Source organism: Salarias fasciatus, chromosome 20 (assembly GCF_902148845.1).
Source record: "Salarias fasciatus chromosome 20, fSalaFa1.1, whole genome shotgun sequence".
Lineage (NCBI taxonomy): Eukaryota > Metazoa > Chordata > Actinopteri > Blenniiformes > Blenniidae > Salarias > Salarias fasciatus.
The window spans coordinates 10,136,653-10,162,176 of NC_043764.1; the positions used below are offsets into that span (position 1 = coordinate 10,136,653).

Consider the following 25,524-nt stretch of genomic DNA (forward strand, 5'->3'; position numbering starts at 1 on the left):
TTTTCTTTTTAATCCAGGTTCAGTTTTCCTATTTTGTCAAACATAAAACTATAAATGATCAGATTGAGGAGACGGGCGCAAATGTAATGGCATAGTGTTAGTGTTGACGTCTTAATGTTGCGTTTGGCACAAAATGGGCATATCTGGTGGCTCTGGGCTGATGCAACAGCTACACAACGATTCCATTTCTTTTTTTTCCGAGTTAAAGGAAGGTGCGGATCATTTACTGTTGGCTCTCTGGTAATCACGGTTTATCTGGAGATGGGAGGCGCTCACGCAACAGATGAGCGCAGCTCTTCACATCCCTTCAGCTTCACATGCTGCACATCACACATTGCCTAAAACAAGAGGCCTTTACATCAGTGTTCTGCTACATTCATTTTATTGGATGACTTTTTGTTTTATATTTAGATCTTGGGGTAATAACTTCAATGAACAGTAAATAAAACACATTATGACTCTTGATAAACTGTTTTGTAGCCAGGCAGAGGCAAACTAGTGCCATGTTTCTCTGAAATGATCACAAAAACTCCTCTATTCTGCACCTTTGGATTTCCATGATAAACTTGAGCAGATGCATCTGTTAATATGGATTTAAGTATATATGATTTTATTGAAAATGATTCCACAGTGGTTGATGACATTACAAGGGAAAGAAGTATGCTCTAAAATAGCCCTAAAATAGGAAAAATATATCAAATACTGCACCAGGAATTCATTATCACTGGACCACACAGTCATTATAACCTCTAAATCCAATAAATACTATGCACAATCAACAACCTTCAGTGGATTAAAACAAACAATATCTTCAGTTTTGGACAAAAATATTTAGTCAGTTAAGTAATAAGCAAAAAGTCCTCAAGTCCAGGATGCAGGAAAATGAAAATTACTATGTTTACCATGTCCAAACAAAGACTCACATATCTCAAACCTGACTTCATAAATCAACATTTACTTAATATTAAGTGGATAATGTTGCCTTATTCAGTGATGAATGTCAAAGCCATGGAGTTGCTCTGTTAACTAAATTGCATCATCATGTTTAGTCCATGGATGGACTGATTTCAAGTTGAAATATTTTGCAAGCAATAAAATTTGCTGATTTACCTAAAAAAAAATTTTAATACAAGTAGATAAAGGGAATAACATTTGGTATTATTCCTGTTAGTTTTAATTATATGATAGATCCTATTTTTGAAATCTTGGCAACATAAAGTAGTATTCCATTGTGTTTAAGATCACAATCTGCCACCCATATATCACACGACTTAGAGAAGATTTGGAAAAGCTCACACATCAGCTCACACATGCTCACATCTAAAGACAAGTGTTTGCAGTTACTAGTCACTGTCTGGTCCCAGACTGAGATTTTACAAAGATGCACATATCAATTGATATTATATATCAAACAATATATTCTATATATCATTTTATATTACATATCAAACATGTTCGATATAATCGCAAACCCAAGACGAGGAGGCAATTGGGATGAAACGGCACAGATTACAATCTTAAACTAAACGATCAGGAGGATAGGAGCGGTGTGATTCCAGTTAAAATACTACATTTACAAAAGATCTTCAGTTTTAAGTCCAGCTTAACTTGAGGCGAAGACAAGGCCAAGACTTTAAATGGTCAAGACTGAGTTCAGACCAAGACCAGAGCATCCCAATACCAAGACAAGACCAAGACATAGGGCTAAGACAATGTCAGTTCAGTTCAGACCTTATTTATCCCACAAGGGGTAATTTGATGGTATCTTCTCAGTGTGCAGTCCAAAACATGATAATCAATAATCGAATCAATCAATCTGTCAAAGAAACATTTAGGCATGGGATAAAGGAAAATATCTAAACAGCAAGCTAAAACCAGCAGAAGAAAAAGGAGCCGAGGCAGCCAAAATTGTCAGAACAGTAATAAAACCAAGAACTAAAACACTCCCAAAACAGAGTCACTTAAAGGCAATTGAAATGTCATTTAAAGTGGGTGTGAAATGTGTTTAATAACAGACGGCAATAAATTCTTTGAGTCCCCATTTTTAGAGTTTTTAGTTCTATTTTGTTTAAAGCTGTTGACACAATTTAACAAATCAAATTAAATTTCCTTTCAAATATTAACACGCTCTACGACCATCTTAAATTAATCTATTGACCATTTTAAATTAATTTATTGAAATGTAAAACAAAAACTTGAGTTGGTTTTGAATAAACAAGTTCATATAGTATGATCATACAGACATTTTTCTCAGCAAAATATAGCTTGTTCTCAGTATTACTCTTAAACCTTATTATTTATTACATTCTCATTTATTTCGACAGTCATGAATTCAAAAACTACAGCTCCCACAATGCTTTGAGGGATGTAAACAGGAAGTGTGTCGTTGCCATGACAGTAGCTGCTTCGCTTTATCCCATATTTCCATTAAAATGGCCTACTGATGAAACAAAAGTCATTTTTCAAATTTTTTTTTTCATAAATTCAACACATATATTTATTGGGATAGCTGTAAGACAAAACAAAAATGTGGCCAATTTTTACACATTCAGAGTCATTTATGAGGGGCGTAACAGATTTTATTCTTTTGAATGTGCACTTTTTAATGTATGCACACGCATGGTGTTTGTCTGCTGAGACGTGTGACCAACCACACCCCCGGTGATAGCCACCCGGTCCGTTATTCACGCCGCCGCAGAGGGAGAGAAGTGGGTCACACGCCGAGGTGTTTCCCCTCCACTCAACAAAAGACGGCGTCTGAACACGAGTCACTTATACAGAAAACGCCGCTTAAAGCCTTTAGAAATCCGCGCAGAGTGGAGGAGCAGAGAAGATGATGGCACCGGGTTTGATTTGTCGTGACCTTGTTTCGTTTCCTGTCGCCCGGACGCGGAGGCAGCGCCGTTCGGTATTCGCCAAACCTCTCACCGTCTGGTCTGAACCGGTTCGGAAAGCGCGCGCGCGCGCGCTGCTGCTGCAGCCTCCCTGCACGGTCTCACAGAGGCACTCCGCGCGCCCTCGCCAGGCCCCGCCCCTTCACCCCGCTTGACCCTCTCCTATTGGTCAGGCCCGCCCAAATCTTTCGCGTGCTCTCTCGACAGGGAGGCAGCTGACCGCCCGTGATTGGCGGATGCAGCGCAGCGCTTTTGTTTTTGTGGGACACGCCTCCGTCGGTTTGATGCGCACGGGCACGCGGCGAATGGAGTTGTAAACGGGGCGCGTGCACGTTTCAGCACCAATACCTCGTGGAGAGCAGCCAAAGGCAGCAGAGAGCGGTCGTGTGTGTCGCTGTACTTTACTGTTAACAAACTGAAGAGTCTGCGGTTTACGGCGCCGTGCGAAGCCGCGAGATAACGGGACGACTCAACGGGCATCTCGGAGTCGGCGAGCGGACGTACAAAAAATCGACAAAGCGCCACAGCTGAGAGCTTTGTCTGCCCCGGCGACAAGTGCTGCGGCTTCAGCTGAAAGAAACAACTTTCTGCGGGTGAAACAAACTCCGTTATTTTTTTTTTCTCCTTCTCTGAGTCGTTTTGGGTTCATCCACCTGCACCCGGGAGGACTAGATGGCTGGAGGCGACGGGAACCGAAGGTGATAAAGAAGAATCTTCGTCCCAGCCGGCTCGGGTCCAGACAGCGGTTGAGTCGTGGTGCTTGTTTTTAGCCACAGCACAGCCCGCTCAGCACGCTCGCCGCCGCCGAGGTCTCTCCATTGTGTGAGCATCCCACTGCCGCCCGACCCCCGAATCCCGCGCAGCCTGCCACCGCACACCTGCCGCCCCCACAGCTGCCTCGACTGCACGGATTTCCCCATCTGCAACTCCTTCGATCCGCTCTACGCCCCCACAAAGAAAGAAAAAAAATGTGCTCCCGGGTATGGTTCGTGACCGATCGGCGCATCAGCCAGGAGTACCCTCAAGTTCAGATCCTCCGGGCGCTGAAGGAGCGCTGCGCCGACGAGGATGTGGAATTCCGCTCTCTCCTCATGGATCAGATCGTGCTGACGATCAGCGAGGGTCAGCTAGGCAAGTATCCCCCCCACCCTCCTTCCCACCTTCACCACCGCACCGCCTCCATCGATCCGCGTTTGCCTGGTCGTAAAAACTGCGTGTGAAAATGATGATGCCCGTTTGGCTCGTGGTTTATTAAGGATCGATCGCGCTTTTTGCGTGTCTGCGAAGTTAATGGCTGGCGGTCATTGTTTGGCCACGGTGTCGTGTGGAGCGGGGGAGAAGAGGGGCTAGCCCGGTCTGCCTGCTAGCAAGGAAGCCAAGTGTGAGCACAGCCGTGACCGCCTAACCCACTTTCCAGCTAGACTGCCTCCAGACTGAGGGGCGCGATGACGCTTCGTTTCATTCCCCTCCTCAACACGCTGCGATCCCTCCAAAAACTGTCCAGGATGATCATTATGCACACATCAAACACAGTCGCGTTAATACCATTAATACATGCGCGCATCTCAGTGAGGTTGTGTTTGCAGGTTTTTTTGATGAGAGACTCTCTCACATGCTGATCTGGGCTCACACACAAACCTATTTAAGGCAAGATCTACAATATATGTGGCATGCAGGTTGCATCAGTGGCACTGTGATCTATTGTAGTCTATTCGTATTGGGAAGAATCTATATTCCAGGCATAATGTGCCCCGCCAACACTGTGTTATGTCCACATTTTCTCAGTAGTGACTAAGGAGGCCTCAATGGAGTGATGGTAACAGTATGAACTTTCAACAAGCAGACACACAAGGAATTCAACAGGGTGGTGTGAAGGGGGGCCAGGGCACACGATGAGGGGTGTGAAACTCTCAATTAACACACAAATGGTGTAGGCTGACACTGGCACAGGCTGAATTGGACTGTAAAGGGTGGGGGGGATTGGGTTGAGGCTGGACTGCATGTTCCCCTCCTGATGGCACGCTGTTGCTTCATACTGCCACACCATGCTGTCCAAGCTTTTCCTCAGTGCTCACATATTAGCAGATGGGTATTTAAGTGTGAGACATGTAAATTAGGAGGTGACATATATTCCCTATGCCATAGTGCAGCACAATGGATTTTCGTCATCTGTACAGACTGTACTCTGGTTTGAGAAAGTCTCGCCATCAGAACAGACTAATCTAATTATCGCAAGATGCCAAAACGTGGCCGGAAATGCAGCTTACACCACCCGATGTAGATATGTAGGTAGACAGCTGTCTAGACCTGTCGTTTAGGACGGCACACATGAGCGGGCCAGTTAGCATGACCTGCAAATCCATGCTTGCCCTAAGTCTGCCTATTGTAAATGTCTTCTGAGCTAGGTCTTGACATCCCAGATTAACAGCCAGTGGACAGATTGGCCACACTGTCGGCTTGCTGCACAGGAAGCCACTGAGCGCATACCTCATGGCTGGGGTCTTGAAGTGCACACCGGCCTTGTGCTCACAGGCATTAAGTGCAAGCCTCCATTGCAAAAACCCAAAGGGGATTTCTCATACAGACCACATCATCTGTAATAAAGTGGAGCTGGTTTCAGTCTTGTAATGTTCATATCCCTCCAGGCTGGTTAAATGCTTCTGGATTAGAGTCAAGGAATGAAACCAGAGTTAATACAAGTATGAAGATGGTTACAGAAATACTTCAGAAAGGAAAAGTTTGTATCGGTTATGAAATAAAGTATATACTACCATTTTCACTATTTCAATGAGATCAGTAATCCGTTTGTGGTCACAGAGCAACTGTAACAGTTTAATTCACCTCAACTTTTCCTTTCAGCTCTGAGTTAAAATTTCATGATGAATACATTGTATAATGACAATTTCCATTCAGAGATTCTGTTTGCACAACATTCATATTAAAAGAATATCAATGAATATGTGGTTTCACAAAAAAAAAATCACATGGGGCATAAAGAAGTGTCTTCAAAGTCTGCATTTATTTTTAATCAACATTTTAAAAGTAGGGGAAAGAACGCACAGGAAAGGTCAAAATGCACTTGCCTTCTTGAAACTGATAACAACTTTACAGCTCAGTTCTTTCATCTTCTCTCTAAAGTCAGGTTGAGGTCCACGTTTTGCGCATAAGTTAATGGGTTCAACGTGTCCCTTGGAGGAGAGATCAATACGCGGTCTCGCACATGCACATCGCTATGTTTTAATGCCAAACGGTGGCCCCCCTCCCCTTGCATAAGACAGCTAAAGCCAGCATTCAGCAAGCTGGAGGCATTTCACATCTCATGACTGGATGGATTCAAGCAGAGACCGGATATGAATCGATGCCACAATCCTCTGTGATCCTCGTGTCCGCCGCAAGACTCGTTTTTACCCCACAGATGACGAATGTAACACGTGTGTGTTGGTGAAGGCCGAACATTGAGGCAGGCTGGGTTTCAGTTTATCGCCCGAGTGTGTGTCAGTTTCAGCAGATCCATTCTTCACATGCTTTACTTTTGATTTCAACGCTTCTTGTTTTTGAAAGAAAAGCTCTAGGGGGAAAAACTTCTGTTTGGATTTGTGCTGTGTGTGTAATTACGCTGTTTCATCATTGCAGTAAGATAATTTCACGTTGTTTTTGGTTCTCCACAAGTTATTTACTGCAGCATTACCGGTCAGGTTATACACATGTTTGGCATATCCGTGTTACATCCCAAGACAATACGGGGAGCGTGCGGTCTTTTTAGGGTTTGATTTTAATGGATGTGTTCCTCCAGAAAAGCAGCTTGTTTGTCAGTTAGCCAGCAGTATCTCATTTGCAGCTTCTCACATGCAGCCTGCAAAAGGTCAATTTGCATTTTATTGGTTTCGCTGACAAGGCCTCAGAGTATTTGCCTTTTCTTGTAGAGAGGACAGAAGCTCGCACAGCACATATGTCTACTTCACACAGAGTTTTTATTTTACTTTAATCATTACATGAAACATTCAGTGTTATTTGTCCTTAAAATGCTTGTCTGTTCTAACCTTGTTTTTAAACTGATTTTGTCTTATCACATTTCATGCATATATAATGCCTTCTCGATGATTACTGGACTCATAGAGAAGTCTTTCAGCGCTGAATGATGCCTCTGTTCGCTGTGGAGAGTGTGGTCAGAATTAACTGCGGTCAATGACCACAAATCCTATAAACATTATTGAAGGTTTGACAGTGCATCATCATCATCCTCTCAGATCTTCCTCCCATGCCGTATCTGTGGCGCGTCCCGCAGGATGCCTATTACCGTCATGTGACAGCTGAAATAGCAGCAGCGTGATGTTTTGTTTGTATCAGCCACCAAGAGCGGTCAGAAAGTATTTCCTACATTACGTCGTGTCAGATATGTGAAAATAGCCGTTCGGGCTCAGGGAGAGTGCACACACACTCACTCTGCCACCATCCTGTCATCTACCACAACATCTTAAAATAGCTGTCATTAGTCTCAGTCATCAGTCTTTTGGCTGAGTTTTGCCACTGGTTTTTATATGGATCAGTCTTCACACAAATCGCCTGTTTAGCAAAAAAAAAAAATAAACACAAAACACACCTTATATAAGAACTGGGCATATAATAGTGATCACCTGCATGCACACTTGTAATAAAGGTTTCATTGGCACTCAGCTTTTAATACGGTCTTTTACGGTCTGTCACATTATGTACGATATCCTCTCACATTCAGAGTTGAGTACAGTGCATTTTAATTTCAGGAGATCTCTAGATGAAGGCTTCAGGATTGAGTGTTTAAGTACTGTCTGCCCTAAACCCAAGATATACTGCGGCTGATGTCGCTGTTCATCTGATTTAGCGTGGTATGGATTTGTCTATTCTAATCTGAAAATATTCCGGTGACACTATGCACATGCTTCTCTCGCCAGTTGTTTATCTCCTGATACGTCTTGTCAGCCTCAAACAGCTCAGAGTGGCGATGTCCCTCTTTCGCTGCACCACTACTCATATATAGAAGGGCTTGTTTCTTTTCTTGCCCGGCCTTGCATCAACCTTCTGAGCGTCTGTTTTTGTCTGAAGTTTTTCAAAATGAGAGATAAGGTCATCAAAGAGCAGTATTGGCCCCGACCAGACGATGAAGGTTAAAGTGCCTGGCGGTCACGCTGAGGTCTGCGGGACAGTGAGACTGCAGTCAGGGTTGGCAGGTCCCGCCAGTCAGTTTTAGCCAAACACTGGCACAGCGTTTTGTCAGCCTGCTTTGTGACGTGGCGGTGGCACGCTCACAATGCTTGTTATGCTTGTTAGCATTGTCAGGCAGATTGAAAATGGGACCCAGTTATCCGACGCATTCAAACACGGGAAGGAAAAAAAAAAGAATCACAAAGGAAATAAAGATCAACCTGTCAGGTGGAACTCTGAGCAGGTTACAGAAACAATAAATCAGCCTGATGCTGCGGTCATCATAAACCAGAACCATCAGGATTTCTGAAAGCTTTTGCAGCGATCACATGACAGGCGGCGCGGCGCACACGGACGCGCTCGCGCTGATGAATAGGCCTGATTCATGCGGCCGCCTCATTGGTGTCTGTTTGGTCCCCCTGGAGATGGAGACGAGGACTGTGAACACTGTCTGTCAAAAACCATGAGACCACATCCCCTGACACTTCCCACTGTAACGCCGCTCGCCGTGCTCTCTCTCGGTGGCCGCACAATCGGAGCAGTGTGTGACGAGTGCCGAATGGGGCTGGGGAGACAGTGAATCCTCCCGCTTCTGTACTGAGGCTGTGAGGAGGAGGAGGAGGAGGAGGAGGAGGAGGAAAAAGGGTGGGGCCTCCTCGCAGCTTCATACTCTTTATTTTCATCCACCACGTTCCCTCTGCGGTAGCTGCAAGACGTTGCTGACCTTTTCTGCCACGTCTCCCATGTGCGCCGCACCTTACCTGTCCGTGCACACAGTGACCCCAATAAGCCGGGGCGTGTTCCGTCAGGCAGGCGCAGCTGCCGACAGTCGGCCGTCTCCGCCTCGCAGTAACGCACGCCGCGGGCTTCAGGCTCCTCTTGACCTGTGATGATCCCAGACAGCGCTGCCTCTAAGATGGCTGAAATTCATGCCGCGCCAGCGACAAACGCGTCTCCTCCCTTGTTTTTCAGTACAAAGAGTACATGTGACACGGTGCATGTAAGCGCCGGGGCTCTGTCGTCACTTAATCTGTTCATCCTGATGAGCTGTCGCGTCGCAGGCTCAGAAATCTCACAGTCTGCCTCCAATTCTTCCCCTCAAACATGCTGACAAAGTATCACCAGCCACAAGTGAAAAGCTGCCCAGTGTTGGTTCGTGGCTCGTAAATTTGCCATCTGTATTGGCAGATATGCAGAAAATGGTTTCGCTTGTTTCAAAATCGTAGTTGTTTCTGTAGATGCATGTGGCTGATAAAGGCTGGAGGTGGTTAGAATTGTAGAAAATGTGGCGTTTTCCATGTAATGAATCAAACTTTTGCACCATTGTGACTGTACAAGCTTCTTCTTCCCTCCTTTTCATGGCTGATTCATGTTATATTGACCTAAAAATGCTTATTGGCCCATTCAGAGGTCCTCGCTTAGCTTGTCAAGTTGTCAAGACAGGAAAATGAAAGTCAGATATTTGGACTTACTAAACCGGCCTTTCACATTCTGTTGCTACATTCCACAACTACATGCTGTTTTAATCAGCACCCATTCTAGTTTTTATAACAGTTCTCTTATATTGTTAAATTTGTGTGCAAACTGAAAGAGCCTTTTTTTTTTTTATAAAGGCCAGTAAAAGCTGCGACCTTCAGTTTCCCTCATTCCTAAGTCAGCCTACAATCTTTAGATACTTTGTTTTCTCCTTTGCTTTCTCTTGCCAGTGTCCATTCAAGTGTGCTCAGAAGGATTTGTATTTGACATTGAATTATTTCAGCTTTTTTTTTTTTTTTCCATCCAAACAAGTAGTTTCAAGCAAAACACATGATGTGGTGGCGGTGCGGGAGGAGCATGGCAGATGTAAATATTCATATCGGCATGCACTGTTTGTTCCAACGTCTCGACTCAACAACACGGGCCCTGCAGCTGGCTGCCTCTTCCTGGTGCCGCGCGCCAGCCGCCTGCCGGAGCCGAGTCCGCAAGCAAGCCTCCATCCCAGGACTAAACTTTTCCACCGGTGCAGGACGGATTCCAGATCGTGGCCGAGCAGCCTCAAAATGTTTCCCAGCTTTAAAAAAAAAAAAATATGACTTGGAGGATGTGATGGAAGCAGGAAACAGTGGTGCAACGCTCTGTAACCTTGCGAGGGCGGAACAGTTCGTGTCTAACCCTGATCGTGTCCCTGCAGGTCTTCGAGTGGAGCAGGAGCTGGTGACGTCGTACCCGCAGGTGGTGGTGGTGCGGGTGCCCACGCCGTGGGTCCAGTCGGACAGTGACATCACCGTGCTGCGCCACCTGGAGAAGATGGGCTGTCGGCTCATCAACCGGCCTCAGGCCATACTCAACTGCGTCAACAAGTTCTGGACGTTCCAGGAGCTGGCCGGCCACGGGGTGCCTCTCCCCGACACCTTCTCCTACGGTGAGGCGCGCCTTCGCTTTGACCCTCCCACACTCTGGTCCGGCGTTATCGAAACAAGTCAGGGGTTTTATTGCTGCTGCTTTTGATGAGACCTTAAGAAGGGATGATTCTCCACCTGTTGGCCAAAGCCCCAACGCAGCACCGATAACCGGTGCCAGTCCGGGGATGGAGCGTGAAACACACTGTACGCCGAGGAGCGAGGAAACGCTTAACGTACAGCGAGCACCCGGTCACCTGTTTCTATTTCCAGCCCCTCCCAGAGCCACTTCAACTCTCTCACCTCCATCTGAGCAGCAGCAGCACCCCCTTCACCACCCGCACGTTCTCCCTGTGCTCGTCCTGTTTGTCTCTTTAGGATGAGACGGCACTTCCATTCATTTGAGCCCATTTTAAAAGATGCATTGTTTAATTACACTGGTAGATTTTATTGAAATGATTCCTTGGTATCTATGACCACCACACACTGTGCGGCCAGCAAAGCATATATTTTACAGTCAGATGAAGATCTGAACGAACAGAAGGGCTGTTGTTTTCTTTTTCTTTTTTTATAACATTTCAATCACATTAGTTGCATTACAGGCATTAGTACACATGTGCGTGTATAAAACAGATGAATAAGCCCTGAGTCAGGCTTCCACATCTCCACCATAATTGCTCCAAAACAGGGACGGCGTCTGGATTACCTCACGGCTCCGCACCAAACCAAACCGCTGCTCGTCATAACGTTCACACTCCCTCCAACATGGTGGCTCTGATATCCACGGCTCACAAAGGGCACAGCAGCCGGAAGACAAAACCGTGACTGTTGTTTTTGTTTGTTGCATTTTGCTATGAGGCCCAACAAAAGCTAACAACCGGTGACACACATTTCTTCCTGTTTTTTTTTGTTTGTTTTTTTTTTACCCCAAACTGTGCTGTGTAGTTAGTGAGAGGAGAGAAAGAGACGGATACAGAGCGAAAGAAATAAAGAAGGAGGAGGGGGATGTTTGGCCTACATTCCTCCCTTCTCTCTGCACAGTAGGCCAGGCCGCGCATACAGAGCAGCTGGAGAGCTTATGTAACCCCCCCCCACACACACACACACACACTCACACTCACACACGCATGAGACCCCGCCCCTTGCCCCCTCATGATTCGTCAAAATAAGTGATGCCAGCGCCCGAATTGTTCAGTCTACTGCAACTTCTGACTTGGTTTTGACCACATTTCGTCTGGTGTCTGCCCCCCCGCCCCCCGCCGCCCCCCCCCCCCCCCCCCCCCCCACCCCCACCGCCACCGCCCCCCCCCCCCCCCCCCCCCCCCCCTTCTCACTGAAAACACATGTGAGCTACTGCATCTGGAAAAAGCCATGTGACAGGGTCACTCACATCTGTTCCCTTGAAAGAATGCCAGATAAGAACAGACAGGAAGGCAAAGAAAAAGAGCGAGCGAGAGAGAACGAGAGAGAGAGAGACGAACAAGGAAGTGGAAATCTATTAACGCCTCCTTTTTTTTTTTTTTTCCTCCAATATTTCTTTTACGCGTTTTCTGATGGCCTCTCAAGCCGAGGCCGAGAAGGCCGAAGCACATCTGTTGCTGCGAGCCGCCGTTATAAATCAGCATCAGATATGGTCAGCTGCTTCGCATTAATGCACCGTCCAGTGACTCCTCTGTTCCGATCTCATGAATCAAGCGGCGAGTATAAGCTGAGGACAACCCTCCTGCAGCCAGGCTGTTTTGAGTCCCTTCAGTTTCCATAGCGACATGCCACATTCCCTCTCTCCCCCGCCCGGCTATGCCGCCCGTAATGTGTGAACCATGCCATCGGAACAAGGACGCCGTTTGATATTCTGTACTCTGTGTGTGTGTGTGTGTGTGTGTGTGTGTGTTGTGTGCATGGGCGTTTCCCAGGAGGACACGACAACTTCCGGAAGATGATTGACGAGGCGGAGCCGCTGGGCTACCCGGTGGTGGTGAAGAACGCACGTGGCCACAGAGGTGATGCTCTCCCCTCGCTGTCGCCTGCTATGTTCCCCCTCGCCACACCTCTGAGCCGCGCACGGCAGAGTCCAGCCCTCCATGAAATTCATTAGCGGGGCGTTAAATGATTATGATCGAGCCGCTGCTAACGGCTCAGGAGGGAAGCTCACGGTGAGGTGTCTTATTTCATAAGAAATCCGAACGAGTGCGAGCAAAACAACGGCACTCGGCGTCTGCTGACCCATTCGCCCTTTTCCCATTCAGAGTTATGGCCTCTTGCTCCTTCCACAGATGTTTGATTTTATTCTTTGAATTCTCTAAAACCATCGAGGAGGGCTCACCTGTCTGACGGAGTCACATGACAGGTGTTACATCATAGTCCCATAGTTTTCCCATCTCCATGATGGCGTGCACGGACACGCCGTGGTCACACGGCGTTCCCTGCGGCGGGGGGGTCAGAGGTCTCGACAATGAGGAGGCCGAGCCGGGCGGTGCTAATTAAAACAGGCATCTTCTATCCTGCGTGAGAAGTGGCTGCTCAGAGCGCAAGCCCTGTCCGCCGCGTGAGAGATGGGAACCGGCGTGAGGCGGGGTCAGCAGAAGACGCCGCCCGTCAGCAAAAACTTGAACGGGAAGTCGTCCCGAATGACGTCAAGCTGCCGGAGCGAGCGTCTCATTCGAGTGTTTACTGAAGGCGTCACTGCGGCGTGGAGGGCCGAGCTCATCCCTCGCCTCTCTCCTCCGTGTTTTGGCTTTCTTCCAGGCAAAGCCGTGTTCCTGGCGCGGGACAAGCACCACCTGACAGACCTGTGCCACCTCATCCGCCACGACACGCCCTACCTCTTCCAGGAGTACGTCAAGGAGTCCCACGGCCGCGACGTGCGGGTGGTCCTGGTGGGCGGCCGCGTCATCGGCTCCATGCTGCGGTGCTCCACCGACGGCCGCATGCAGAGCAACTGCTCGCTGGGTAGGCGGGATGACAGTGAACACACACACACACACACACACACACCCTTCCCCTCCACGCAGCACGGAGATAAACCTTGTTGTTTTTTCCAGTCATGTGTTTGAATTGCGTCGCTTCCTCTGCTCGCTGCTCCGCTCCGCTTGCAGATGAAAACCGTTTTAATCCTCCTGTAAGTTCTCTTTACATATCGCCTGTTGGTTTTTTCGAAGCAGCTGGACTTGTTTGAGGATTTGAGGACGTTACGATGTTGTGTAATGGGCTCGGTGAGCGAGCGTCCTCACAGACGTAAGCGGATACTCTGTTACTGTAATGACAGCTCGAAGTAAAACCCCAAATATTTCCTGATGAGATCCAATTAAAACACCTCAGGTTTCGCACGGAAGCGCAGCCGCCAGGAACCGCTTTTAATACTCACAAGAACAAAAACAAGAAATTTTACAGTTTTCTATTTGAACAAGAAAAGAGTTAGAGAAAATGAATCAAAGTTGTTCAGTTTGACCTTTAAAGAGATTTTCAAAAGTTAAAAAAGAAACCACACCGAAATGATTTTTCCTACAGAGATCGGGACAGTTTTATTGCGTCCTGGCCGATAGTATTTTTCCGAAAATTGTTTTTCTTTTTTTTTTCTTTTTTTTTTTTTTTTGACAGTGTGTTCTACATCATTATCTTTTTGGGTGGCGGCCTGGAGCTCAGCTCTTTGTTTGGTTGTGATCAGGGAAAACGGGCACATTGCTGCTGTTTCCCCTCCTGAAACGGACTCACGATCACCGCCTGTTAACAAAGATCAGGCCGGCCCGAGTCGTGTTTTTCTCCCAAACGAACCACGTGTAGCCAGTCACTGGAAAACCGTTATGGTTCTCGTGCGAGACTTTCGTCTCTGTGAGCTTGTGGTCAAGCGTCTGTTTCACAGCCTCGTCGTTTGAAACTGGGGAAACCAACAAGCGCGACCTTAATATCACCTCGAGGCGTCCGGAGGCGAAGCTTTACCGCTGATGAGACTGATTTTTAGTGTCAGAGCATGAGCAGTGCTGCTGGAGCTAAGCTGTAATGCACTGTGACATATTTGGGACATCAGTCATCAGATTATTTAGTTTTTATGTAACAGCGCATGTTGACGTTTTCAGCGACTCCGGGCGGATCTGATAAAGCGCTTTTGATCGTTTTGAATTAAGAATTTATTCAGTGCTCCACATGATTTGTTCCTTTTTTTTTTTTTTTTTTTTTTTTGATTGGGTGGGTGAAATTCTCTCGGGGATTGTTTGTTGCTCACTGACCGGCTGCGTCTGAACCGCCAGGTGGCGTCGGGATGATGTGCCCGCTGAGCGAGCAGGGCAAGCAGCTGGCCATCGAGGTGTCCAACATCCTGGGCATGGACGTGTGCGGCATCGACCTGCTGCAGCTGAACGACGGCTCCTTCGTGGTGTGCGAGGCCAACGCCAACGTGGGCTTCATCGCCTTCGACCAGGCGTGCGGCATGGACGTGGCGGGCATCGTGGCCGACTACGCCCTGTCCATGCTCCCCAGCCGCCTCACCCGCAAGATGTCGCTGCTGTCGGTGGTGTCGAGCACCAGCGAGACCAGCAGCGAGCCCGAGGTGTGCGCCGTGCCGGCCGGCGGCGGCTCGCTGCCCGAGGCCGTCTGCAACATGAGCGTGGGCTCCACCTCCAGCGAGAGCGACCCGGAGCTGGCCGAGCCCTCCCAGTCCTCCTCGCCGCGCCAGTCCACGCCGCCCGCCCTGCCCGGCCAGGTGTACAACTTCAACACCCTCCTCGCCAACGAGATCAAGCTATTGACTGAGTGAGGCTGAAGCCGCGGCCCCGCCGCGCACGCCGACTACACAAACCCGCTTATTAAAACACTCACGCACACACACACACACACACAGACACAGGTGTACAGACGGCAACGAGCATTCCTTTTTAAACACACATATCAGTCCAAAAACTATTAAAACACACGATGCTACAGTGGCAAAGAAACATGAGCGGAGAAAAACAGCACACACTAACACACCACTGACATTCGCCTTCTCCTACTCCAAAAAACAAAACACAAAAAAGCGATCTGAGGCTGCTCCCCTGACTCTTCTCTCTATGAAACTCTATTCCTAAACTAAAATTTCCACTTTTTAAATGTAAAAAAAAAAAAAAACACTGGAACATGCAGGCAAGAGTGGGATACTTTACATGAAATAACTTCCCGTATGGCCTCTGACTAGTTTCTGATTTTCATATTTGAGGAGGTGAAGGATTCACTGAGTGCATAAAATGGCAATATTATTTCAAAACAAACAAAAAAAAGATGCATTTTATTTAAGGTGTTGTCTGCGTCGTCACGGATCAGATCATCTTTTCAGACTTGGGCGGAGTCTTTTCGAGCTGTAAGGGAGAGGAACACTCGCTCGTGCTCGGCACGTTCTCCTGTCAGTTCCGATGCGGCAGGCCGGCGGCGTTCCTGTCGAGGACGCAGACGGCGGGCCGCAGACTGTCCTGGAGCAAACTGGGGATGTACGATTCTTCTCCCGTCGGGCTTACTGCTTCCCACAACGGCGCACGGCGAGCGGCGAATCGAATTGTCACCGCATATTAACTACCGTTCAAACCCGTCTCAAATTAAAGCCCCCGCTTCTGAGTCTGCTCAGCTGCGTCCGGTACCGGAGGCTGACGTTGTGCCACGACGAATTACTCCTCACGCAGAGCCAAGAACACGGCCCTTAACGACTGAACGTCATCCCGGTCGCCAGGTTTCGTCTTTAAATTCATCCGTACAAGAAACATAACAACTGGCCCCAAAATACCGATTAGCAGTTTTGTTTAATCAGTCCATCATTGTACGACTTCTTCCCTTCCCAGATGTGTTTCCTTAGCCTTACCAGCAGCAGCAGCAGCTGCTTTTTTTTTTTCTTCTTAAAACACTCCATTAAATGCCGAGCACTTTATAATAAACAGATGCATTTTTTTCCTTTTTCTCTCGCTCAGACGACACACTTAGGAAAGACGAGGTCAAGTGTGAAAGGTGCGTCTGCACCCTGCAAGCAAAAAAAAAAAAAAAACAACAACAAAAAAAAGAAAGAATATACCTCAAAACAGTGATTTCTCACTGCCATAGGATCACACAGATGTTCAGACAAACAGTACATATCAGCCCGGGTCCTGGAGGCGCGCCGGGCGCTCCTTCCCTTTATGTGTAGAAACTCCAAAAAAAAGATAGGTGTGTATTTTTGTTCCTTTTTAGATTTGATGTAAATATCTAGGGTAGCGAATGACCTCCTCAGCGTTCTGGAGTCCAGCAGGTTAAAACTGGAACGGCTGAATCGACTGCCAACATGGACATTTTTCATAAGCTGTTGTGGACAAAAGTAGTTTGTACTGACCTGCAATATTAACAACTCCGAGACTGAAATTTGGTGCTAGCATTTTCTGGATTTGGCTCCATGTGATTTTTTTTTTTTCCAGTCAGACTTCCTTTTATAGTTCTTTTGTGTTGACAAAATGCAGATTCCATATCCACAAATATGTTGGCAAGATGTACAAACTATATTTTTGCAGTCTTCTAAAATAGAATGTCACTTTTTCTTTCCTTTAACTTGGAAAGAAAAAAAAACAAAACAAAAATCCAGGGATTTCAGCAGCCAAGACCTTCTTGTTTACAGTTTGACTTTTGGATTTACCTTCTGTAACGCCATCCGAAACGAATAGTCGTAGACATCGCCAGGTTACCTGCCAGTCATCGAAAGATTTTTTTTTTTTTCTTTTTTCTTTTTTTACAGCTCCGATCAAAAGCACAAGTGTAAAGCTGGAATTGTCCCACGTAGTGACGGTCATGTTTTGTAGGCTTGTGACCCTTTCTGTTGAACACAACTCAGGGAAGCAGCCTGGATCTCAGTCCTGACCCCCTCCAAGCTGGAGACACGTCCAAAAAAAATAAAAAAAACCAAAAAACCAAAACATGACACACACCTACAAGCAAACTACAAAAAATACACACAAACAACAAAGAAAAAAAGGTTGTAAACTACAGTATGAGACGAAGTGGTGTATACCATGGTTAACATGCACTTTTTTTCCTTGCTTGTTTTTTTTTTTTTTTTATTGTTCCTTATTTTCTTCCTAATTTATGGTATTTTTAAAGAGGAAAAGTGGTTTTTTTTGTGCACTAATATTGTCTCAATAAAGTGTAACCGCTGTGAAGCTTGATTTAATTTTCCTGTTCCGTGCGCCGAATTGACAAAACGTCTCCAGGCTGGCGGGGCCCCGGCGGGGGGGGGGGGGGGGGGGGGGGGGGGGGGGGGGGGGGGGGGGGGGCGAATCTAAAATCCCACCAGACGAGGCAGGTCTCTGTTGCGACCTGCCGCCGGGTCGTCACAGGAGCGGCACCATTTACACTACTGTGATGTTGTCTGTAGGTCCAGAAGTGTGTAACAGGCAAACTGTGAAATCTACTGAGGAGCAAACGAAATGATCCATCAGGTCAGACCCTGACAAATCCAGCTGTACCCCACCTGTTTTTCTCTTTCTTTTTTTTTCTTTCTTTTTTTTTTTAAAAGTCTTCACCTTTGTGTCAGAACCTGCGTCACCCCACCACCGTGTGTACATAAGTGTAAAGTAACAATCGCATATCTTCTCCAGACCTGTACTGCCAGCCATAGGAACATGTGAAATGTTGATTTTTCTCTGATCCAGCGCCGGAGTTTACAATCATCCGTGATCATGCCGACGGAGCGCATTTCAGCCATCGACGGTTCACTTCCCAGTGCCCGAACAACGTTCAGAATGCCTTTAGATAGTCTGGTCTGAGGGACTCGCGGACTGTAGTTGATATAAGGCGGCCGCGCTCGGCGGTCTGCTCGGGAACTGCGGACGAGTCACTGTGTTTGCCAGCAGAGCACAAAGGTTACTATTTAAATCCAAACTGCTGCTACTGTATATCTGGTTCACACACACAAACACACAAAAGAAACTTAAAAAAAAAGGGAATATTAGCAAAATCCAAGTGTTTCCATGTTTTGCTGCCTCTCAACACGTCAAATAACCTGAATCTGAATGCCAAAAAAAAAAACTAAAAAAAAAAGAAATTCAATGTATAATACAGTACAAATAACACCAGTAGTGAGATGATTTTAAAAAGGATTGTTTTGATATAAAGAATAAATGTTTTAGAACTGTATATATGATGTAAGATTTGGCAGCAGCGGTCAGGTTCGTTTTATGTCCGTTTTAAAGCGAACCTGAGGGCCTGCTGAAAGGTTTACAATATTCTTTTATTTCCAGGAGGAAAATGCGATGTATTTTGCTTTAGCGGAATAACGCAGCTCTCTGCTACTGACACCCAGATGAGGGAAATCTTAATTTATATCCGCGTACGATGAGTTGCTGAAGGTGTTCTTGATGCAAAGGTACGGCGCGAGCGAAAGCATTGCATGGCAGAGGTTTTGACAGTTGTTCTGTATCATTCTGACAGTGTTGGGGAAAAACGAATCACAAAAATCATGTAATTCACAATTGTGCAAAAATGATGTAAATATATATTCCTCTTTTTTTTTTTTTAGATCAAAAATAAAGATGAGTCATTATTCAAAACCAATGAGATGTGTTCCTTCCTCCTTTCACTGCAACAGACACACGTGCAGTTCATTACAAGTGTGTTTTATTAGAACTGTGAAGGCGTCAGAAGCGGGTTTGTTGGTTTGCAGGAGCCACACGATGACTGGTCAGGGCCGGGATGCGGGTCCGTCTGCGGACGCTGCGCCAGCTGCAGCAGGCCCCGGACCGACTCCGCCAGGTCATGGTCTGGTATCAGCTGGCTGGCCTGCAGGGCCGCGCTGCCAAATCCCGCTGCCTGGCTCACAAGCACAAACAAAACACGGCAACTGCAGCAGCTGTTAGACTCTCCGGGGAGAATAAAGCCGACTTATATAATGATATCGCTCAAATTGGACCGCAACCCGGCTGGCTTAATTCACCCCGCTTTACCCCGATCCGCCGGGTTTCTACAGTATCCTGCGTACATCTGTTATCAATGACAGAAATATGGAAGCATGGAAATTCTGTTTGACACTGCTCATAAAAACCAGGGATGGAAACATGTCAAATTAGTTACAGATTATTTCCAGCTTCCTGCGATTCAAACGACTGAAAATAGACATTAAATGTATCTCTCGAGCGTTTATTTCATCCATGCCATCATCATCATCATCATCCCCTCAAAATACTAAGTGATCCTAATAAAAATAACCCGGTTTCTGTCTGGGATGTCCTTTTTTTAGCACAGTGCAAACACAGAAACCCGCAGCAGAATCCTGACGTCCACTCCAACAAAGAGCACAAAACCAAAATTGCCATTACACACCGCTGCCATCGAACCTCCCAGTTATTTTCTTTTGCTTAGTTCGGTGAAGAGAAGGAAAAAGAGACTCAGCGAGTGGACTCCAGGCCCGGACCGGGCGCCGTCTGAAATCATCTTCCAGCCAGAGCAGCGTGACGTGTGCACGGCCGAGTCAGGCCGGAGCGTCCCTGAGAGTCTCCTCAGCCCCCCGAGGACACTCAGCTCCACCACAGACAACTGCACCATCTGTCTCCGTAGGGGGAAGGTGAGCAAAAAATCAAATTTCACAGTCTGGGCAAAAGAATAATTTTTTCAATCAGCTGAGGAATGAGGAGGAATGAGCTTCGGGCTACTTGATCTCAGCATAATCTTGAAAAACCGAGCACTTATTGCACATTACAGTTGACGTTTTTACAGTTGCAGCTGATGAAGTTAAAAAAAAAAAAAAAGAAAATCTTCAAAATGCATCTCATCCAGCGCACCGAACAATCCAAACTTCAAAAGATAAATTAATTTGAGTGCTTTGTTTATTCAGTGGTTCTGTCCTCTCTGGTTTTCTCCTTGAGCTTAGTCATTTAATCCCATCCAGCCTCCCACCGCCGCCCCCCCGCCTTGGTCTCTGAGACCACTCAGATGTACGTATATAGTAGCTGCCTGCGCGGATCAGAAGGCATTAACCACACTGCGGTGGTTTTACTCTCTCAGCTTGTATGAAACACCAGAGATCTGCTGATTCATGTCGCACAGAGAGTTATAGCTGACACCGGCAGAAAGCGTCCGCCCAGATGGAAGATGGAGACTAAAGATGGAAGTCGCGGAGACGGGCCGGCCTCACCGACTACGGCTAAATCCCACCTTATCTTTTACGGCTTCGGCAATTAGAGATAATCCCACTGGGAGACGGCGCTGCAGGAGGAAACGGGGGAACTGTGTCACAGTGTCACGGTGTCAAACCGAACCTTTAATGCCTCGCCCCGTCAGGTGGCTCACCTTTTGGGTGTCTCCTCCCAGGAGCCATAACATGGCCAGACAGTGGTTCAGCAGCGCTTCCTGTTTCCGGTCTTTTCTGGACTCTTTCTGCTTAAACTCCAACATGGTCCGAAACATCTCGTCCACTTCTACCTGCTGGGATTTGTCTGGTTGACACGCAGGAGTACAAAAAGTACAATTGGACTTATGTGGATGTATGTCAATATGGTTTTCAACACACTGCACACTCTGAAAGAACATCATTACTACCGCTCATACATTTAAAAAACAACAAAAGATTCAGGTCAGCAAAATCGAGGCCTGTCTTTATCTTCTGCTTGTTGTAAGCATCTTTTCCTTTCGTGGCCACTTTTTTTTTTTTTCCTGCGGTCAACATCCCAGAAAGCCTGGGAAATTGCATCGCAGCTAACAGGCTTAGCATCATATGTAGGGCAGCAGCTGTGATACGGGGCAGTGGTGCGGATGCTGCGCAGCCAGGGATGTGTCAGCAGTGGTCTCTCGTCAGCCCTAAGCATGCTCGTGTAAATCTGGGGTTTAGCTTTCGGATTGCACAGCAAGACAGCTCAGCTAAATATAGCGCTGTTTGACCTTATTTTTTTTTTTCCCAGTGATACGCCAGTGGAGATCACCTCTTGGCTGCTCCGATGTTCTAGCACAGGGGTCTGCAGCCTTCATGACCAAAAGAGCCGTTTTCATGGTTTTCCACCAAAGGAAATTTGTCTGTAAAACATGGTTTTTTCTTGATTGAAAAAAAAAAAAAACAACTTAAGAAATACAAAAGCATTGATGAAGTATCATAGGTAGGCTACCATGTAGATATATTTTGTTTATATTTTTAGTTTTTGCAGCCATTTGTCAATATATTTTTTCATGGATTTTCCGTCATTAGTCACTTTATGCATCTTAGATAGTTTAGCCTCTTTAGCTGTTTCTCGCCGCTCTGTGTTTCCTCATGGTCAGTGCAGTTTTACCTACTGTGTTTTGTCCTTTCTTTGAGCTGGGTTGTATCTTAGAAATTCTTTCTTTTTCATTTCATTTTCTGTTCTTTACTTTTCCTTGTTTTCATATTCCCCTTTTTTTTCATTTTCTCAAAAAATGGCTGTATTTTTAAGTTTAGTCACTTTTTTTACTGTTGCATTACTACTGCAACGACACATCATTAGTAGGGAAAAAAGTAAGTTTAGTCATTTCAGTTTTTCCTGTCTTATTAATTTTTTTCGAGTATATTTCTCGGTTTTTAGCAATTCCAGCTATTCTTTTATATTCTATTCTATTTGCATTATATCTTGGAAAAGCTTCAGGGAGCCGCTACCGAGGGGCTGACGAGAGAGCCGCAGGTTACAGACCCCTGTTCTAGCATGATGCATAGGGGACTGTTGAAACCACTGTCTACTAGCACTAAGGAATACCAGATTTCTGGCTTTACACTGTGCTTGTATCTCGCACATTTGATGATTATAAAACATACCATAAGAGAAATCAGGACTGTTGATGTGCGACTGGAGGAGCTCGGTCAGGTGGGCGTGCCACGATCGAACGACCTGCAAAATGAGCAAAAGACGATAAAACGGTAATGTCAGGAATGAAACACATTAAAATAAATGTGTTCTAGTCACAACGGCTACAGCTAATACTGGAACTGGCTTACCTCAGAGTACAAGGAAGACGCAACAGGTGACTTCCCTTGTTTGACAAACACACCGGCCATGAGGAAATAGCCACGAGAGATGACCATGCTTTCTAGACCAAATGCCTCAGCAGCATAATAGATCTGAAAGTATTGAAGAAATGAGAAAAAAAAGGTGAAAACAACGAACAAATGGCTGCAATCGATTATGAAATATAATCTTTTTCTGAATCTGAGTCACAAGTCCAATGAAATAAATATTAAAATCGAGTTTGATGTCTGTGATTAAGAGTCTCTAAACATTTAGAGCACAGCTGTACACTGGATTTAGTCACTGGTTGAACGTCCCTCCGAAACATGAAGCTCAACCAAGCTCTTCCAAAAGCTAGCTGCTAGAGTACTTATTAACTAGAAATAATCGCTGAAAAACTTTGTGTTTGCGTTTTGTACATCTGAGAACGATCTTTGGAATGTTATAATTATAGTATGGCAGGCAGATATGTTTCTGCCGTGGAGTGGGATGTCTTTACTGTGAAAGAAGTTCATGAGTGTGTAGTTCACCTGGTCATCCACTCTTTCTTGTGTCTACCAAAAATCATCCCCAGACTGGAGACAATGCTTCACCTTAAATGCTTAGTTAAAGGCTTGGATGGCAGCTTCGCTTGGAGATTTTTAGTGGATTGTCAGAGCTGAGTAATCTAGATTGTCAGAGCAGCAGCCATCTTGGATGTTTGCTCCAATGTTTGCTCCAAAAGATGGGATTTCTGCCCATCCACTGTCTTTCCTTTCAGCATCATTCTTTTCTACATTACAGTACACAGCTGAACCATAGACCATGAACAGAGGAGTTAGCGTGTTCTCAGTGAGGTCTTCAGTTTTTAAACTTCTCTTTTTACTGTCTCTCTTACTGATGTTTGCTTGAGCATTTTCGTTTTGTGAAAAATAAATTAAAGACTCAAAGAGGTGAATAAAGTCCCATTGCGTCTTGATTACATTTGGAATAGTTAGAAAACACATCATGTATTGAATCTGAAAGTGTTTCTGAAGTGTGTTAAATATGATACCAACATCATTTGCGAAGTGGAACAGAGCGGCTTCCAGGTCTCCAGTCAGGACGTGGAGGCGGCCCAGGCTCCTGTGCAGCCGGTGGTGAATTTCATTGGTACATTCAGGACTCTTTGACACCACCCACTCTGCCTGGGACAGGAGCTCCTTCACGCGACTGATGTTACCCAAACCTGGAAACGAAGGCACACGGGGTCAGGCACGTGGCGACGTACGGCAGCAGAAGCTCTTCTGCACCGCCGTCTCACCCATGTTGGCTTCAGCCAGCAGCAGGTAGGCAGGGACCAGCTCACAGGAGCCAGAGCCGTGGACGTCTGTCAAACAGCGGAGGCCGGACTGAGCAGCAGGCAGGGCCTCCTGATGTTTTCCCTGAGAGAGCTTGCTTCCAGCTTCAAATCTGCAGATCTCAATTAGTTCTACCTAGGCAGGAAACCCAAACCAAAGGGTGCTTTAGATATATTGTACTTTCATTAAAGCATTGGATTGAGTAGGCTAGTCAAACAGAATTTAGGAATCTTAAACACAAACACAAGTCCTAATTCCACACAAGCTTACCTTTTTCTGCTGTAAGTTAGTTCTGCCACGCCTCAGCGGAACGTGGCTTCCCGGGTCACGGATTTGAACAAGCAACTGACAAATTCTCTTGTGGATCCCCACCCAGTCGGCCTGCTGGTGCTCTGCATCGCTGAGGAATAAAACAAGAAGTCACCAAGTTGTTTGGATCAGACTGACTTGGCATTATAAGACACATACAATGGGTTACTAATAACAGTGAAACATGTGTGTGAAAAGCAGAGATGTATTTGCTTGAATTCTGCTAACATTTTCAAGTGAAGTCTCCATCCCCTTCAGTGAGTGGACAGAGGGCAAACTAAATTGTATGCCATTACATAACTGGTCTGTAATTTTGTTAATCTGGCCCTTCTCCTCTGCACACTGCTGTGGAAACTGTCTTGGTTTTCCATGTCTTCTTCCTGAAGTGGAGTGTGTGTGTGTGTGTGTGTGTGTGTGTGTGTGTGTGTGTGTGTGTGTGTGTGTGTGTGTGTGTGTGTGTGTGTGGACTGTAGACAGAGACAGGCTGACATCTGGCCACATTACTGCATCAACAGCTTGTGCATATGAGTGCACAAACCATAAATAAGCAAAGTATGAACTTAGGTGTCTCTGGGGATTTCACCCTGCAAAAACCTTGTTGTTTGACCACAAATAGTTGCCACATGCAGTAAATAACATTATTATGGCTCATTTGGTGTTCACTGAAACCATTTGGAACAAAACAATGTAAAAGCTTTATTATTTTGACTCCAAATAGCTAATCTGCAAAGGACAGACAGTGAAACGGTGCCTCCACTGTATCACTTGTTTTGGGATATTGTTGACGGTGTGTAGGCTACAAATGTTCATTAAATTCAAAACATGTGCCTCTCGTTCGTTCATTTTCAAGGCTGACGGGGAAGTAAGCAGGATAAGAGGCTGTAGACTGGCTTTAGTGGCTCATCCCTTTCAACAAATCCCTACAGGGAGGGATGCTCCACCACATGCTCCTCTTCTCTGCTCACACTGTGCCAAGAAGGACCTTGACATCCAGCACCAGCGCGTGGCGCATTGGAGAAGGCGTCGATTCGTGTTTGTCACAATCAAATTTTACAGGAAAAAAAATCCTAGCAAGACCCGGATGAACTGTTAAAAAAGCAGTTGTGGTAATGTAATTTCCAGCTGTGTTCCTCTTCCTCCTGACAACACGGCCGCTCATGCTCACGCCCTTCATACAGACCGCCAGTTCAGCTCAGCTGGGGGAGAAAAACATTGAGAACACTGCCACCTAGCGTCCAAACTGGAGAACACCGCTTGACCAAATTCACAGCAAAAAAAAAAACAAAAACAAAAAAAAAACAGAAACACGCCAACAAAAGCTCAATTTTGACACTGCAATAGGAGAAACATTTCTTATAATACTTAATGAAAATGTATATTACCAGTAAAAGGTGACTTGACACGCGGCACATTGCAGCCGAGCAACTTTTCCGCAAAGTTCACAAAACTTCTCCGTCCCTTTGGGTAAGGCAAGGGGATTTATTTTCGACGTCCGCGACGAACCTTTATGTCCTTTGTTCATCTT

At 46.1% G+C, this 25,524-nt stretch overlaps 2 protein-coding genes across 2 annotated transcripts; one reads left to right on the forward strand and one right to left on the reverse strand.

Moving 5' to 3' along the window:
- Positions 1-3,074: 3,074 nt before the first annotated feature.
- rimkla (ribosomal modification protein rimK-like family member A) lies at positions 3,075-17,589 on the forward strand. Its single transcript, XM_030118092.1, has 5 exons — positions 3,075-4,025; positions 10,243-10,473; positions 12,364-12,450; positions 13,196-13,399; positions 14,695-17,589. Exons 1-5 carry the CDS (start codon positions 3,863-3,865, stop codon positions 15,198-15,200), a joined length of 1,191 nt encoding a protein of 396 aa, XP_029973952.1. The 5' UTR covers positions 3,075-3,862; the 3' UTR covers positions 15,201-17,589.
- A 1,459-nt stretch (positions 17,590-19,048) lies between these two features.
- Positions 19,049-25,521, reverse strand: zmynd12 (zinc finger, MYND-type containing 12). Its single transcript, XM_030119497.1, has 8 exons — positions 25,382-25,521; positions 23,961-24,090; positions 23,654-23,825; positions 23,409-23,578; positions 22,362-22,484; positions 22,182-22,254; positions 20,714-20,859; positions 19,049-19,237 (listed from the first exon to the last, which is right to left on the reverse strand). The coding sequence occupies exons 1-8, from the start codon at positions 25,519-25,521 to the stop codon at positions 19,049-19,051; spliced, it is 1,143 nt and encodes a 380-aa protein (XP_029975357.1).
- Between the last annotated feature and the right edge of the window lie 3 nt (positions 25,522-25,524).